We start from the raw sequence: 14,117 nt of genomic DNA, 5'->3' as shown, positions 1-14,117 counted from the left end.
ACAAAATAAAGGGATAGCAAAGAGAAACAATCCAGCATAAGATTCATACCTCAAATAGTAGGGGAAACTATCAAATGAAACTTGTAATTCTTTTCCATCAAGAATAGCAGCCTGAATATCTTCTTTGAATGCTGCACATTTGGAAGAAACACCTGACGTTGATGTTTGCTGTGAATCCCTTGCCCATTCCTTTCTTTCTTCCAATACCTGTTTAAAGATATTCTTGCTCAATTCCAGGTCACAACTACTTGATCCAGCCAACATCCGCAAGAAAGGCCTTAATGAATCATTCACGCCTGGAAGTTTTACAACATCCAACTCTACACCAGACTCTTGATTGTTGTCCACGTGGAGGCTTTGACTGGTAGTTCCAACCTCAATGGTTTTATCTGCACTTGGATCCGAATTACCTTTCCTCTCTGGGCCATGGAGGTCCATTTCTGGCCCATCTTGAGCAAGTGAACAAACAGGAATTTCAGTACCTTGTTGGCTTTCACTAGCAATTTTTGCTGGAGGAGACAAAAGTGATAAATCTTGTCTAAGATTCGATAGAGATGCCAATATAGAGGCTCCAGCCACAGCTGAAGGATCTCCAGACTTTCTTTCAAGGTGCACCCCTTTACCCACATTGCTTGGAGCCTCTGCAACCCCAACCACTGAAGGGACCTTAACTGCAGCCTCAGGTGTGAGTTGCAGGAAAACCTATGTTGGGAAATATTAAGGAAACCATCCAAGGGAAAGAACAACGGAAATGAAAAGAGAACTTATTAAAGAAATAATTCTTACTAAAGACAGTCAAACGGGAAGGATACATAAGCATGGTTCCCTGCTAAACCGAATATCACTTCATCACCGGAGATAAGAACACTGCTGGTGTTCTTCTTGACAACCTTCCCATTTATTTGCACAGACCCCTTGCTCCCTGTGCTTTCGAGAACGGCAACCACATTGCCCTCATGCTGACCATGTCGACAAATAATGAGTACTCATACTGCATGTCCACATTGAACCAAACGCACCCACATAGACCACTCTGAGATCTATCTCCCACCCAAGAAAGGATGGCAACCTCAAATGCAAAATAAGCTTAACGTACAAATAATACCTGTGTATGCTTGATCCTGCATAGAATGCCACTAATGTTTAGATCCTTTAAAGGGAAGTTGCAGTTTCTGCTCGAACCGATAGTGAACAGATTTGTATCAATGGGAATATGTTGATTCTGCAGCACACAAAGGATTAGCTCCGCAGAGAAAGGAAGGGCACTGAAAGAATAAGTACCAACTAAAAAAAAAACGAAAATGCAGCTGAATCAGTTAGTCGAACCAAACCCAAACAGAGAGGGATGATTTTAAATTCCGAAAAAATACAGCAAATCTTTATTGAACCAAATAACTTTTTCTGTGGGAGGCAAGGGGGGGGGGGGGACACAGCAAAGCTCCCAACACAGAACTCGGCAGATTTAGTAATAAAGAAGACGACTAAGTATGTGATATGAGCTAGATACCTCAGTGTACTGTGACAGAAGCTTGCACCAAGGAGTGGAAGTGTCGGAATTCGTATGTTGCTTTTGGAAAGAACTCCATGAAGAGAACGAACTCCTTTCTTTGTCCACCAAAACAGGTGAAGAAGCTTCAAAAAACAAGACCAAAAGTCGCTCAAGGAATCCAAATTCACAACTCGCGAAAACCCCATAACGCCTAAAAACCATTCACTGTATCATGCAAAGAAGTATTCCCAGCAAAAGAACAAAAAAAGAAAATCTCACCATCTGCGATCGGCGATGATACAGGAACTGCCGGAGCGGTCCCGTCATCCCCTTTCTCCCCCTTCTCAGAATCTACAGCGTCACCGGCACCACTTCCAGAGATCGGAGGGTCTATTGGAAGGCAATCTACAGGGTCTAACGCTGGAGACGAGCACAATTCCTTCGAATTATCCGAAGATCCCGAAGTCTGCGATGATTTCTCAGCTGCCGCAACTGTTTCAACCTGAACATTCCAAGAAATCACAGGTAAAAAGCAAAAACATAACTCGCCAGATTCGAAACTTCACGGCTTCTTGAACACTAAAACGAAAAGAAAAATGAAAAGTTCTGTCGGTTCTGTATTCCGTTTTCGAAGACCTTTTGTCGCTTGGGGGACAAGGGTTTGTCATCTGAAGACGAAGATCTCTTGCTAGTATTAGTCGATAGCGATCCGCTACGCCTCGTCGAAACCATGACTGATTAGTCTTTACCTCCCCTTTCCTTCTCTTCCTTTTTTCTTCTCCGCCGATCCGATTATTTTCTTTCGTTCCACGAAGAGAAGACTGGACAGACAGACAGAGAGATATATATATATATATATATATATATATATATATATATATATAAGCAATACGTTTCTTTTGTTCTTTTCCTTTCTTTCTTTCTTTCTTTCTTTCTTTCTTTCTTTCTTTCTTTTGTTTCCATTTCAAATGTAGGCCCTTAAATGTAATTATAATTTCTGTCCTTTTTTTTATATTATTATTTATTATTACTTTCTTCGCGTGGTTGCTGTGTTTATATTTCTAGTTAAGCTCAACCCTGTGTAGCAAATTTTAATCCCCATCAGACCTGTTACCATATGGGCATGGGCTGTCCGTATATTTTTCCTTCCGGACAGGGAACCCATAAATTGAGGTTTCTATGCAACCGCTTCAACCGGTTTGGTTTTGATTTTTATTTCGTTTATAAATAGTTTTGATAATTCGTTTTGAATTCAATTTTAAATGAAAATAAAATTTTTTTATATAAAATAAAAATAACTTGTTGAAACAAATAAAGTTGAGAGGGTAATTACAATCTCATGTTGATACATTCTCACAATGTCAAATCTAGATACATTTCAACCCTTTTTATATAACTCGGAAGTAAACCCATAGTGTTTATGGTTGAAAATAAATAAATAAATACTCAGCTCAACAAAAACACGTGGTTGTTGAGTTTCGAATGGTTGAAATTCAATTTGGTTGGGTGCATGGGATATAATTTATTTGGCTTGGTTTTGCTCAAGTCAATGGTTTTATTCTAACATCAAAACCCAATTGAAAAAGTAGGTTTCCTTTTTTTTTGGGTAATTTACAGCGCCACCCCCTGGAGAATGCCAGTATTATAGGAACACCCCCTCTCTTTCACCAAATTAGACTCAGACCCCCTACCGTCAGTCACCGTTAAGAAAGAATTTGAAATGACATTTTTACCCTTTTAACTAAAACAAATAAACAATCATATTTTACTTTACCTCTCACTGCAACAGCAGATACCACTGGCGGTTCAACTTCTTCTCCGGTCACTGGCGGTTCCAGCTTCTTCTCCGGTCACTGGCGGTTCCAGCTTCTCTCTCTCTCGGCTGACTTGGGTTCTCTAAATAAAAAAACCCAAATGCTTAGTCATGGATTTTCAATCTTTACAGAAAAAATTTCCTCCAGATCGGAAATGGAAAAGGATCGAGTGATCACCGCTGCGACTTCTTTGGATTCGAAACTAACCTAGTCTCATCAACCTCTGCCACCACAGCGGCTGCCATCTTCCAAATGGAACTGGAACGGTCGAGGCTCTTCCTTCGCGACGAGGAGTAATCGGAGTAATAGTCCCGAGTCTGCGCCGATCCACCAGGGGTGGTGTCATCCTCATTAGCGATGGAACTTTTGGGCTGCTCCTCCACAGGGATCAGATTATCATACCTTCGAACAGGGGCGGCGCCAAGGGCATCTTCTACCACTGGAAGCATAGTAGGAAGCCGCGAGAGGGTCCTGTTGCTGATGAGATAACCTCAGATCGGCAAATCATCTTAGTACATCTGGAAGTAGTAGTCCTTGGTGATTGCATTTCGGAACTGAGCTACCTTTTCCTTAGCGTTTTTTTTGCAAACAACATCCGAGTCTGTGTCACCTAGGAACTAAAGCTTGTAGGGAGCACTGACTAAACGATCTCTGTTCAAGACTTCACCAAGACCTTCTTTCTTCTTGGTCACATGAGCTGCAATTGAAATCCAATCAATAACGAATTTCCATATCGTCATTCAAAAATCCAAAAAAGCTAACACGTGAGTTACAAGAAACTCACCTGGTGAACAAAATGGAAGATCAAAATATCGAATTCGCAGTAAACATGGGATCCTGCCGCCGCCGTGATCGTTGATGTAGCTGCCACCTCCGGTGCTCGATCTGGGAGAAAGGTACAGTAACCATCGATTTGAGGATAGGACTTATTAGATGGGCATTTTAGGTACTTCACATTTAGTAAGGGCATTTTGGTATTTAATATAAAAAACAGTAGCTGACATCAGCATATAAAATATATTATTTAACGGTGACTGACGGTAGGGGGTCTGAGTCTAATTTGGTGAAAGAGAGGGGTGTTCCTATAATATTAGCATTCTCCAGGGGGTGGCGCTGTAAATTACCCTTTTTTTTTTTAGATCTCAATTCTAAATTGACACCATTATCTATATCATATAAAATCAAGGTTGTCAAAAGTTAGCTAGCATTGGGCAGCCCGATATGAACTGACTTGTTGAAGTCGAAGACCAACCTCATCAATAACTAAATGCGTTGAGCTCTAGCATAGACCGATTAATAATAAGGTGGTCTTGGTGTAAAGTAGTGGTTCGTTGGTTGGAAAACTTGGACTAATTGAATGTTGTAACTAATAACCCACCATTTTATAGTCATAGTATACAAGACAAATGTATACATTTTGATTATGGTCGTACTTTGTACTTACGATTAGCCTATTTAACCTTATTATAACTCATTTAAAGACCATTTAAGGATCACTTATAGCTCAATTAGTCAATCATCCAATTTTAATCCTAATTATATCTCAATTACATTGAACCCGATTATGGATAGAAAACCAATGGATCAAATAAAATGTGTCCATGCCCTGGTCTACAAGACATAAACAAGTGAAAATAGTGCAAAGCCTAAATTTGATGGGATCGATTAGGACACTCTTATATAAAATCAGGGTGAAAGGTTTTTGTGGGGAGTGTAGCCCTTATGCCCAAACACATGGGGCAAAACGACCAATCCGTCCCCATGAAATTGAAAAAAATATTTTTATAGATATTTTCTCATGTGTTACCATTGACTCCCACACACATACAGAAACCTCACTTACCCCATAGGAAATACTTCCTTGTAAATTTATGTATGTGAAATGTATGTGACTTTTTTTTTTTTTTTGGTATAAAAAGAAAAAAATGTATGTGATTGTTACCAATTGAGTTATTGCCTTGTTTACCTTTATATGGGCTGCTTGCTTCTCCACACCCTAAGCTAAATTCTACAGCCAGTATGTCAGTCAGCACTGTCACGTGATGTTTGACCAATGAGAAGTAGTTTGGAATGATGGAAAACAATGAAGTGAAAACCTAAAAACTTTCAAATTATATATATTTAAAATATGCTCAGTGAAAGTTTTCCTACACTCATAGTGACTTGATCAAAGAATTGAGGTATTGGAATCATTATGAATACCAATTCTAATTGGTGGTATCAATTGATATATCATTTTATTTTTTGAAATTCCAATCAATCTTATATCAATATAGCTGATGTCAAACCATTACGAATATATTGGTATCACAAGTGACCATAGATCCTCTGATAGTCATACCTACAACTTTGGATATGACACAATAGTTGGACCAGAGAAAAAGTGAATCTCATCATTGAATTCTACCCTTCATTTACAAAAATATTTCAATAGAATCAAATATTTTATGGCTAAAGAGATTCTCCTTTCATCACGAGTCAAGAGATTCAATCCAATTTGATATACTTCAAGTTGAACAAATGGAATGGAGAACATTTCATGTAGTACAATTATGCCTAACAATTTACTATAGATAAAAAACAATCTCTTTTGCAAAGCAGGGGGTAAGTAAGGCTGCATACATTTACCCCTCCCAAACCCTGCAATAGTGGAAGTCTCGTGCACTCAGTTGCTCCTGTATTAAATATTACCTTAGAAATGTTATTACAGATCATAAAGCCACTAAATACAATGATCATGACAAATCTTAGTTGGTGTTATTGCAAACTACTATAGATGTTATTATCATGTTATCGATCACTATTATCTTTATCTTTACCATCATAATTGTTATATGATGTTTCAATAAATTTTGAGTCTCAAGCAATGTATCATCGAAAGTGTTTATAAACCAGGTTTGATAAAGCATAATCGGCAATGGGTTGACTCCCACTAATTCTGTAGTAATAATTAATTGGTCAGAAAATTAGTTGAATTTTTCAATGGATTTGACAATAATCGGCCATACAATTATCCTAGAACCATGTCATGAGAAATCATCATTACATTTCTCCGAAATAATGAATAAAACAAAACTAACAAAATAGTGACTTACATTGCTCATCTTGATTAACTTTCAACTCTCACTTGTTTCATTGAGTTATGGTTTTATGTGGAATGTGTTGACACCGAATGCCAAACAGATATGGGGCATCTAAGAAGCGACGTCAAAGGAAACAAAAGATAAGGTATAATTGGTTGATGACTTGATGACACTCTTGTATCATGGTTGTAGCAAAGAGAGCCAGACTAGCTAAGTGGTCATTTGAGATGTTCATATTCTACTTATTATTAGGAATATGTCTATTAATATAAATTTTTGGTTTCCTCTTAAAAGATATTCAACGTGTTTTGATAACTATTAGGCTGGCCAATAGGATTAAGGTGGCTAAGTTAAATGGAATGTAGATCAAGTTCTCATATCATAACTATTATTGTATGGGTTGACGGTGATCCACACATATGGAATCCACCACATACTTAATTATTACTAGATAGATTTTATCTATATGGATTGGATCAGCCTCGTACAAAAATGGTTATTGAGAACTTGATCCGCTATCAATTTTATTTTCTATTATTTTTCTGTTATTTTTTCTCTCTCTCTCTCTCTCTCTCTCTCTCTCTCTCTCTCTCTCTCTCTCTCTCTCTCTCCCTCTCTCTCTCTCTTTGTGCAGCTAACTAAAGGCCTGTTTGATAACGTTCCTTCCGTTTCTATTTCAAGAAACGACAGAAACATAAATTTTCGTTTCTAGAAACAGAAACGGAATTGAAAGTGCTTGATAAGTCATGATTTTAGAAGTCGATAATAACCAGTGAAAAAATGGCCACAAGTTCGTCTGGGTCGTTTATTGAACCATAAATAAGTAGAAATTTATATTTCTATTTATGAAAATAAGTGAAACGAAATAATTTTATCAAAAGCTTTTTGCTCTGTTTCTGCTGTTTCTGGAAACAGAAACGACAGAAACGCGTTTTTTGAAACGTTATCAAACGGGCCTAAGCTTGTTGAGTGGCAGAATTGTCATTCCCACGTCAACGATTTGTTACTTCGGTCCACTGAAAACTCTGTTATCTGTATCAAAGCTCAGTAAAAATCCTCTGTTTTGTTCAATCTTTGCACTTTTTTGTTTTACCCCCTCATAAGACGAAACGTGTTTTATTTTAAGCGAACGGTCAAGATTGATCTTAGATTGAAACCAATACAAAACCGGTTTGAGATTGAGTGAACCAATGCATTCAAATGAACCAAACCGGTTTAAGTTTCGTTTGAATCAAAACAAGAGAGACTCCCGCTGCAGGCATTCTCTCGCACGATTCTCTCACCCTCTCACTGTATCTCACGCCTCTCTGCTCACGAAGGAAAAACCCTAGCGGGGGTTTTATCCAAGCTCCCAGCCAAGGTCGCTCTCACGAAGGTCTCTCTTTGAGACAAGCTAATTTTGGCAATATAGGTACTATATTTCAATAGTTAAACCTTCCCCAGAAAGAAGAAATAGCCCGAGAAAGAGCAGTGAAACCAATCCAAAATACATAAAGAAGAAGAGGACTAACCCAGATAACCCACATCCTGTATTCGCCCCAGCTTATAAACTCAATCAAACTCACAACTTTGGAACTTAACAGTTTTCCCCTTTTAAAGTTCTCAAATCCAAGAGTCCAATACTTCTTTGTTTTTTTCTCTGTTGTGTGGATTCTGCCTTACCGAGAGGGGAAATCTTATGGAAGATACAGATGGAATCGAATCCGAATCATTCCTGAAATGAGATGAAATGTCAAGAAATCTGGCTGTGAGCAATGCAATGTATATCGATTCAATAGTCGGGCATGAGCTGACTGATCTTGCCCTCTTCGGCAGCCATTCCCTGCTCCGTAACCCGCAACCAAATACAGACGGCGGTGAAGCTGAGTACTAAAGCTCAGAAGCATACTCCCAAATCGATCGCAACGATGGCCATCACCGACAACCCTTTAGACGGAGACTCAAACCGGTTTGGTTCATTTGAATGCATCGGTTTATTCAACCCCAAATCGGTTTTGCATTGGTTTCAACTTAAGATTAATCTTGCCCGTTCGCTTAAAATAAGACACGTGTCGTTTTCTGCAGGGGCAAAACAAATGAGTGTAAGGATTGAGCAAAACGGAGGATTTTTATCCAAGCTCGGACGGAAGCCCTGCTGTTGAAGCTGCCATTCGGATTTAGAAGCAATCATCTTCCTCTAATCCTCAAACCAATGGTAAGATCGTAGGCTCTGGGTTTTTGGGATCGATATGTAAGAGGAAAACATCCGCAAGAGGAATCGAAAGCCAACGGGAACGAGATGAGGACCTCGGTGAAGGATGTCTTGAGGTGGGATTTGTCTGATGAAGGCAAAGCATTAGCAATGGAGAGAATTTGGAGGGGAAACAAGGTTGTTTTAGAGTTGGGTATACCGTGTTCATATAACAACAGACAAATTTTAAGATTTGGAGACTTCAGGTAGCAGGTCTGATGGTAAGGTCTCAGAATAGATGGAGTTTCTTAAATGTCAGGAACAAAGGAGATCGTGGTTCGTGTGAGAAGGCAATCCTGTTTCATTTGAGAAGTAATCGTGGCCAAAGCTGAGCCCACAGTGTGTACAATTGGGTATTGCTACCTCTCCTTCACATTAACAGAGATGACTTCTGTTAGTTTTCAAAGCCTTAAGCATGCAATGCATATCACATGTTCGATGAAATTAAGCAAAGGAATAGAGGAATCAAAAGTAAGGATTTATTCTATATACTGGTGTGCCAAACCGGTGAACCCATTTCTCATTCTATATAATATATTCTGTGTAGCAGTGAACAAACAACTGGTATTTATACCATGTTACATATTCTTGCAAATGATTTTCAATATACAGGTCATAAATACAAATAGAAATGACACCAAAGAGATCCTTAATAAAGAGACACCGGACTGCGCAAGTACATTATAGATTCTAAAGATCATATCAAGTAAAAAAGTGTGATCGAATGCAACAGTACTCTTCATGCCTTGATTGTGACACTGAACAAACATAGACCGGATGTCTTAATTGCAGAGGTCTGCCACTCAGAGCCTTGTGCTGCTTCCGGATCATACATTAGTGTTCGATAATCTGTTTCCTCCTCCAAGGAGAACAGTAGGAGTTTCCCATCGAGTATCCCAAACCGAAACTCGATACTTGCGCTTCCTGTCAGTGGAACTGGGACCTTCTTCCATGAGTTGTCAACAGGATTGAATATAACTAGCTTACGCTGGTTCTTCCACTCCATGCAGAAGAGTCTCTTACCCAGCACAGCATGTGCTGTGACCATCGCACACCCATTCTTCACCTCACACCAAGTGTGGAGCTCAGGGTCGTAAATATCCACAACTCTTGAGTTGCCAATAGCGAAGCTTGACCGACCACCCATGACATAGAGCTTCCCCTCCAACCCACAGGCAAAACAACCCCACCTTGGACAACGAAGATTCTCTATTATTGTCCACTCATTTTTGTGGGGATCATAAACCTCAGTACTTGAGAGGTTCTCTCCATCATCTCCATAGCCCCCTACTGCATACACCTTGCCATCAACTTCAGCATAAGCAAAATCATAGCGTGCCACATTCATCTTTGCCAATTTGCTCCACCTGCATTCAGGGAGAAACAATTACAACACCCTGGGGAGCTGATAGAACCATATTCAATCCATATTTTGGAGTTCACTGCAGAAATTTAGAAGCAAGAATCAAAGTAAAAACTGCACATCACCCACTCCTTCTCCCTATGGCTCCTTTTGGTTGCAAGAAAAGGTCGGCTGTTGTGACTAGAGAGAGAGAGAGAGAGAGAGAGGTACAGTTTCTTCTGTTTTCCTTTACAGCCTCTTAATTTATATAGGTAAAACAAGAATGATAAGGCATATATAGGTTTCTTTCTTAAATTTTTATTATCTTATATTTGTGAAAAGTGAAGAACCATAATGAAGAAGGGTAATTAATGATTAGGTAGTAGTGTTTTTCAATGGTTATTTTGTGAAACACCTTCAATTGTGTCCTTCCTTGATTCGGCGCAGTTATTGTGACTCGTCAAGTCATTGGAATTAATATGACTGACTTTCTTAATGGAGCCTAAGTCCTCATTCAAAGACTCAGCTGGGACTCATCAACTTGGCTATCTCGAACTGAGTTTCCCCCAACCATGCATCAACCTATTAGGCACCAACCAGTCAATTTCCATGCTAGCGAAGCCAATAAGATTCTATTACCTATTCATCCTCACTAAACTATGTGACAGGGTACATTGTTTTCCTCAAGGAAAACTGATATATGATGTAATATGGTTATGCAATTCCAGTCAATTATAATTTGCTCAATATTTCCAAATTTCATGGTATTGTACCAACATCCAACAGGATCCTTGTGACAGAGGCTGCATTTGGATTCAAATTCTCCCTCTCCTGAAACTGCAAACTTTGAGGTATACATCATTAGCCATGAAATAACAGTTAAAACAATTCGGCAAAACAAGTTTTCTATGAATACTTCATCAACAGCATCAGTTGAAAGTGCATCTACAAACCAACTACTAGGGGTAAACCTATTTAACCATGTCACCCTATTTAAATTCATAATTCATCTGGTGTTAACCTCAATAGAAAGTGCATCTGCAAACATATAGAGAATATGTAAAGAGACAAAAGACGCATACCTATTGAAACGAGAATCATATTGGTAAACATCTGCAGAGACAACTCCGGTCCCTTCGTATGCCAAATAGCCAGCAATAATGAGAAGCTTTCCATCAAGTACAACCACTCCAAAGCCACCTTTCATTGGACCAGGCATAGGAGGAAGGAGGTATTGCTCATTTCCCAAGCGACTCAACACTTCCCAGTGGCTCCCCTTTCCATCTCCATCTCCATCTCCATCTCCAGTTAAGACATAAAGCCATTCCTCAACCTTCCCAGCCTGTTTCCTCAATGTACCGAATTCTTTGCTTAGGATAAATGATCTCCACTGCTTGCACACAGCACCCATTGCCGGAAAATTAGTGGGGGGAACAAATGCAAGGCAATATTTTGCCACATCATCAGGGAGACCAGGTAAGATAGGGCTGTCAAACTCATTAGGTGATTGAGAGGTTAACTGAGTATTCATTTTTGAACGACCCAGCATATCTTTCTGGACTGTAGTGGAGAAATACATTTCCAAATCTGTGAATGGTTTCTTGCTATTCACAAAACTAGGCATTCTCTAAATTGAGCGGTTGGATGAATCAAAAGAGATTGTAAATCTACTACTCTTCACCAAATCAGATAGTTTATCAAAACTAGAGTCAATATAGCTAATCGGCATAAATATGATTAAAGGAAATCATGGTAACAATCGCTCATGGGGATTTTAAGAGACCAAGGCATGATATATATCAGAGAGTTGAGAATCTGAATCGTAAATGACAAGGATTTTTTGGGTTTTGTCCAATTCCTCTGAGAGCACCTCTTGCCCGTGGATCTGTTGAGAGTTAAGATTATGTTGTATGAATTGCTTAAATCCTACAAAAGATAGAAATATAGACGAGAAATTCAAATCAATCGCTGAATCTGTTGGATAATTCTGGTCATTAGAAGTATCATAGTACTGTAAATCAAAATCAGAAGTTCAAACAACAATTTCTGAAAGAAAAAAAACAGAGAACGAAGACAGATGAAAGTAATACTACGAAAGCCAGATCAAAACACATAATAAAGATTCTGAATTCTGAATTGACTGACAATTTCGATGGAACAATCAAATTTCCCAGTAAAAGAAAAGGTAATTCGATAATTCTTGAAGACGAATTAAGAGATCAAAACCAAACCAGGAAGCCAAAATAATCAACCGTCGAAAGTAATTCAAATTCTCATATACTGCAGCAATTGAAACAAATAAGATTTAAAAGAATTGCAGAAGAGCATCTTAGAATGATAGAATCCACTACTTAGTCGAAAAACAAGAACTGAAACTAGAAATACCTGAAAAAGGAAAGAGGAATGTTCTTGGAGCTTTAATGTCAAGTTCGTTTAGCGACGATGAAGGACGGAAGAGGCCTTAGTTCAGAATCTGGGAGTGCCAAATATGGGAAGAAACGAAGAGATTTAAAGGCCAAATGGACAACAGTGTCCGGACTCAGGACATCTGACACGTAATGGATATATCAGCGAAGACGTTAAGAAAAAGTCTACAATTTCTGTTGGGAATATCAACTAAAAAATGAGAAACTTTGTTTTCATAATAAATTTTTTTTGGGGAGAAGCTTCTGTGAACCGTCACCACCATGCAATCCTCTATCCACAAAAAATATCTACATGGCATGCCAAATAGATTTTTTTTTTTATGAGATCCAAATAGATATTTTGGAAATCCCAAGATATAAATGGAACTTGTTGGGAAACAGTAGGATGCCAAAATGCACGGCAAAATATCAATACATGACCGTATTTAAAAAACCCATAATAATCAGGATTCACGATCTGGGATTTCTAGATTGGAAAATCAAATTAAATTGAAATTTTAAAAACACTAAGGCTACGTTTGTTAATTTTACCAAAACACAGAAAATGTTGTGTTGGTTTTGTATCAAAATAAGAATTTTTTGTTTCTATGTTAGAAACCTGTTTTCCATTTTTTTTTTTTAATGAGAAAAAAATACTTTAATTAAGCCAAAAGTTAAACATGTTCAGACAGAAAAGCGTAGTGGGTTATGAGCGATAGTAGTAGTAGTAGTCGCCCAATAATTTACATAGTTCACTCTCTCATTGTTTGGCCTTAATTTAAAACACACTTTAGCATTTAAGTTATGTTATATACATCTAAAAGTAAAAGGAGGGTACTTAGAGGCCATGAGAGGGGGTTAGGGGATTGTAATAGAGTTCCAAGATTTGGATCATCACTCCACACTTCCTCGATTCTCCAATTGGACTATCGGGCTCTACTCATCCTGTGAAGGAACGCTCTCGCACTTACTTCGCTGTGGTTTCTTGTCAACACATAGTTAACCATTAGTGAGATACATTGGTTGTACTGAAATATAAAATAGGCCTATCCAATCAGGTTTTGGGAGTCTGATTTATGAGTAGAGCATACTAGAATATATCTGCCCTTATTTTGAGGTGGTGATGAAGACTGTCCTAGAGGTGAGAATGTATCGGGTTGTGATGGGGGGGGGTTCACATCTAGATATGTCCAGTTGGAGATATTATATATGATTTCATTGGGGTTTGGTGTAGTTTTACCATGTACTACCTTGTTTCTATGATTCCATATGAAGTAGCATCCTATGATAAAGGAGTTAAAAAAGAGTTTTATTTTGAGAACCACTTAGAAGGTTGGTTTTAAAACAATACATGATGAGAATGGGTAGTGAGGTAATGGATGTGGGGAAAAAGTCAATTTGAAGTCCCAAGGGGCTTGCGGCCCATATTCTTTTGGTGAAATCACAGGATAGAAAGAAATGCCATAATGATTCAATTTGTTGATGACATAAATCCCATGTTGGATCAATTGTCATCCACTATTGTAGCCTATCCTTAGTTGGGATTCCTTCTTGAGTCATTCTCCATAAGAAGAGTTTACTTCGGGAACGCCACCATTGTGAGTAGAGATATGAGCAGTCGTACCTAGTGGAGTTCCCATTAGGATTAGTAATAAGACCATTGATGAGGAATTTAATTGCTGATTTAACTGTGATTTTCCCCGACGGGGAAAGTGGGCACCACCATGAGTCTGGTGTTGCCTCAGTAAATTGGA

General features: G+C 38.5%; 2 protein-coding genes across 2 annotated transcripts in view; both read right to left on the bottom strand.

Annotated features, from left to right (window-relative positions):
- LOC122078027 overlaps window positions 1-2,325 on the bottom strand; it is a 3,028-nt gene extending 703 nt beyond the window's left edge. Inside the window, exons 1-6 of the mRNA XM_042643904.1 lie at window positions 2,126-2,325; window positions 1,769-1,991; window positions 1,508-1,632; window positions 1,106-1,222; window positions 813-959; window positions 3-702 (exon numbers count right to left, since the gene is read on the bottom strand). Coding sequence (XP_042499838.1) covers window positions 3-702; window positions 813-959; window positions 1,106-1,222; window positions 1,508-1,632; window positions 1,769-1,991; window positions 2,126-2,221 — 1,408 coding nt within the window. The 5' untranslated portion in view covers window positions 2,222-2,325. The remainder of the gene's footprint in view (window positions 1-2; window positions 703-812; window positions 960-1,105; window positions 1,223-1,507; window positions 1,633-1,768; window positions 1,992-2,125) is intronic.
- A 6,788-nt stretch (window positions 2,326-9,113) lies between these two features.
- LOC122078810 (F-box/kelch-repeat protein At1g67480-like) lies at window positions 9,114-12,533 on the bottom strand. Its single transcript, XM_042644951.1, has 3 exons — window positions 12,344-12,533; window positions 11,041-11,884; window positions 9,114-9,983 (listed from the first exon to the last, which is right to left on the bottom strand). The coding sequence occupies exons 2-3, from the start codon at window positions 11,580-11,582 to the stop codon at window positions 9,356-9,358; spliced, it is 1,170 nt and encodes a 389-aa protein (XP_042500885.1). The 5' UTR covers window positions 11,583-11,884; window positions 12,344-12,533; the 3' UTR covers window positions 9,114-9,355.
- Window positions 12,534-14,117: the final 1,584 nt, after the last annotated feature.

Source organism: Macadamia integrifolia, chromosome 5, assembly GCF_013358625.1.
Source record: "Macadamia integrifolia cultivar HAES 741 chromosome 5, SCU_Mint_v3, whole genome shotgun sequence".
Lineage (NCBI taxonomy): Eukaryota > Viridiplantae > Streptophyta > Magnoliopsida > Proteales > Proteaceae > Macadamia > Macadamia integrifolia.
The sequence above is the reverse complement of the archived record's forward strand: the minus strand, read 5'-3'. Positions and strand labels throughout refer to the sequence as shown.